The sequence below is a fragment of the Condylura cristata genome, unplaced genomic scaffold, assembly GCF_000260355.1.
Source record: "Condylura cristata isolate star-nosed mole 26May11 unplaced genomic scaffold, ConCri1.0 scaffold00006, whole genome shotgun sequence".
Classification (NCBI taxonomy): Eukaryota; Metazoa; Chordata; class Mammalia; order Eulipotyphla; family Talpidae; genus Condylura; species Condylura cristata.
The window spans coordinates 7,103,805-7,107,387 of record NW_004567107.1 but is presented as its reverse complement, the minus strand read 5'-3'; the positions used below and the strand labels follow the sequence as shown (position 1 = coordinate 7,107,387).

The window sequence follows — 3,583 nt, the reverse complement described above, 5'->3', positions numbered from 1 at the left end:
CCCTCCCCCACCCTGTGTCCTTCCCCTGACCACAGGCCCTTGGTAGACCACAGAGACCCCCTCCTCCTCGCTGGCCTGCATTTCCCTATAGTTCTGGGGGCCTGGTTCTGGGGCGTTCTTAGCAACAGAGACTTACGTCAGTGTGCGGAGCGCAGCACGACCCTAGAGGGGACGTGGCCCTCACGGCCCTCATGGCCCTCGCGGCCCACGGCTCCAGGACCACCCCTGGCACGGGCACTCCTGCCCTCGGGCAAGGGGGCTTGTGAGTCGGGGGCCACTGGAAAGGAAGGTGACGAGTTGCCCCCTGGACCCCGTGCAGAGTGCGAATGGCACGTGCAGGCAGGTGCCCTCAGGGCTCGAGTCCTGGCCTGTGACCCCTGTGACCGCGGCCAATTTCGAAGCCCCCTCGGGCCTCAGTTTCCTCATGGGCACAACAGGATGACCGCGGACCCTGGCCCACGAAGGGCGCTGAAACACAGTGGCTCATGGTGGTGGGGTGTGCACGAGGAGGAGCCAGCACAGTGCGGGAGCACTGCTGTGGGGCCAGCCCCCCACCCCAAGATACCCCCACAGCCTGCCTGAGGCAGGGCTGAGCTCCCGAGATGCTCCCAGAGCCTGCAGAGGTTGGGGGCGCCGGGGGTGCCACGCGGGGAAGCCGGAAGTGACATTCACAGACACCTGCTGGGTCCCCCTAATGGGACCTGCCGGGGCCCCGCTGCAGACGTGCCAGACCCCTGGCAGAGGGCTGGAGGGGCGGGAGGGGCTGCTAGAGCAGGTAGGCAGGTGTGCGCCAGGGCTCCCAGATTAAGACTGAAGGGCTTGCTGAGATCTTTCTCCTCCACGGTTCCCTGGAGGTCTCCCTAAGGGCAGAGGATGGTGAACATGTCACCCCGAGGGGTCTGGGGGTGCAGCCTGAAGCAGCTGCAGAGCTGCGGGCGTCTCCGGTTTTATCTGGAAATTCATGTGCATTTTACATTCTGCTCTTTCTGCATCTGGCTGGTCGCCTCGCGCCCCCCTGAGAACCAGGCTGCCTGTGTTTATCTGTTTATCCTGGGGCTCTCCATAGCCGGGCCCTCTCGGTGTCACTTTGGGGGTGCGCCCGAGTGGGAGCACCCACACCGCTGGTGGGGAGCAGCTGTGGGGGCTGTGGTCCCTTCTGCACTTTAGGAAGTGGCCTTTGTGGCCAGGCGGAGGAGGGGGCTTGGCAGAGCAGAGGTCTCGCTGCAGGGCGGGCGGGGTGGCGGGGAGAGAAGCCCCAGAATACGGGCACCCACGTGACGCCGACTCCAGCAAAAAGAAAAGGGGCAAGTCTGTGAGCCCCCCGTCGACAGAGGGGCCCTGTAAGGCCAGGTTGGTGGGTCCCACCATCGCGCTTCGCTGATTTCACCGCAGGAGACTGCAGGGTGCTGGCCCGCTGAGTTGGTGCCTTCTGCAGGTGGCCTCACGCTGTCCAAGGGAGAGCAGCAGGGGACATGCGGCACTGGGCGGGGACACAGGGGCACTGGACACCGGCATGCAGGTTCTCGAGGCTCGGGGTGATTTTGAAAGCAGAGCCGGGGGGTGAGGGATCAAGGGTCAGGCCCAGGGGTGATTTAAGGCTGGTGGGCATCCTTGGGGAAGTCAGAGGGTGACCCGGACGCCCCTGGCCTGGGCGGGCTGGCCCTCGGACGCCTGCGACTGGGGAAGAGACCTCGTGGGGAAGAGGAGGCTGAGGGGCGGCCCTCGCGTGTGAGCAGACCCCAGGGTGCTGGCGGTAGCAACCCACAGGTGTGGGTTGCTACCCACACCTTTCCTCTGCCCTGTGCACCCATGGGTGGGCCCCCCGGAAGTGCGAGTCCATTGTGCTGCCCCAGAGATGGGGCTGTGTGGGGGAGGCCATCAGGCGTGGTGGCAACAGGCCCAGGACCACAGCCCCAACCCGCTGGCCCCCTGGGGTCCCTGGAGTGTGACTCACACCCCAGGACCCCAATCCCAGGCAAGGCCACTGTTGTCCATACTCACCCCCTGCGGAGATGAAGGGCCTCCCTAGGAAGCCTGGCTCTTCAGAGGCTGTAGCCCAAGCTGCTCCAGGGCTGGGCCGGCGGTGGGGTGCCATGGGATGCGCCCCGGGACAGCCAGGACAGGTCGGGTGGAAGTGGCCGTGGCCAGCTCAGGGAGGGGCCCTCGCCACATGCCCACATGGCCTCAGCTCCCCCTTGGCAGCCTCCCGGGGAGCTCTGCCTGACCCTGGATGCAGGAGGAGCTGCAGGATTGTGGGGAGCGGAGGCGCCCCGCCTGGCGGCTGGGCTCACCTCGAGTATCCGGCCTTGCAGTTTCTTCCGTGCCCTGCCTGGGACGCTGGCGTGCTGGCTCCGGAGGCGACATCGGGCTCATACCCATGCGACCTGTAGCTCAGGCCTGGGCACCTAACATCCTTGCCGTCCCCTCCCTTTGCCCAGGGCCCGAAGGTGGGGGTGCTGCTCCCCCGCCCAGAGAGGTGTGCCAGGCTGGGACCCGTGACTTTGCCCTTCCGGGCTTTTGGGGCACCCCCAGCCTAACAGGGACAGACTGACTCCGGTCTTTCTCTCTGGACCAACCAGACTGCCAGGTTCATGTGGGGGCCAGAGGCGTGGAGGGCGGACCCCGGCTTTGGAGTCTGGCGCCTCCCTGCTGCGGGGCCACCCTGCTCTGAGCCCCAGTTCTCACCACTGCGATGGCAACTGTCCTACAACCCCGGCAGGGCAGCATGAGGGAGGAGACGTCTGTCCCACGCTGTCCTCTGCTGCGTCCTAGCCCTGCCTCTTCTGGTGACCGCGGCCAGTCACGAGCGCTGCACGGCGTCCTTGCCCTGGTAAAATGGGCAGGTGAGGTGCCACCGTCCCAGGACAGGCGTCGGTAAAGAAAGCCCTCGTTTTCTCTTGCAGCCCGTGCCTTTGTGAGGCTGGCATGCAGGATGGCAGGACAGTCCAGCCACATGCCCCACGGAGGGAGCCCGAACAACCTCTGTCACACCCCGGGGCCTGCACATCCTCCTGACCCTCAGGTAAGCCCGGCCCCGCGTCTGCAGGACCTTGGAGATGTTCCAAGAAATGCGGATGCCTGGAGCTGTTCTTTCCAAGTCTCCCACCTCTGGAAGAAGCCGCTGGGTGGCCCCTGGACAGAGCCTTTCCTGAAAGTGCCCAGCAGTGGCCGCAGAGCTCACAAAGCAGCAGCCCCCCTCTGAAAAGCCCCCTTGGTCCAGGCGCTGGGCTGGGACTCCAGGCCCGGGTCCTGCCGGGGGGGTTCCAGGTGAATCCCCAGAACCAGCTGGGATAGAAGGGCAGATGTAGGAAAGAGTGAGGATGGCCTTGGGGTCAGAGAGTGGCCTCACGCTGAGCCCAGCCTGCCTCCCCGTCTGTGCCCTGGCGACCTCCAGGTGCTCTTCCTCGGCCAGGAGAGCGCGGGGATGCTGGTTTCTGGGCACCAGCCTTGTCCTTGACAAGCTAGGCAGCATTCTGCTGCTTTCTTTCTTTTTTTTTTATTACAAAAGTTTATTTTTACATCATTTTGCACATTTTTTTTTCCATCTCGATTGTAATCCCCACGGGTTTCCCATCACCAAATC

At 64.7% G+C, this 3,583-nt stretch overlaps 1 protein-coding gene across 1 annotated transcript in view; it reads left to right on the top strand.

Moving 5' to 3' along the window:
• Positions 1–3,583, top strand: part of NEK6 (NIMA-related kinase 6) — a 54,029-nt gene that overhangs the window by 18,409 nt on the left and 32,037 nt on the right. The window contains exon 2 of the mRNA XM_012721212.1: positions 2,904–3,022. Within this exon, the coding sequence (XP_012576666.1) occupies positions 2,933–3,022 (90 nt within the window). The 5' untranslated portion in view covers positions 2,904–2,932. The remainder of the gene's footprint in view (positions 1–2,903; positions 3,023–3,583) is intronic.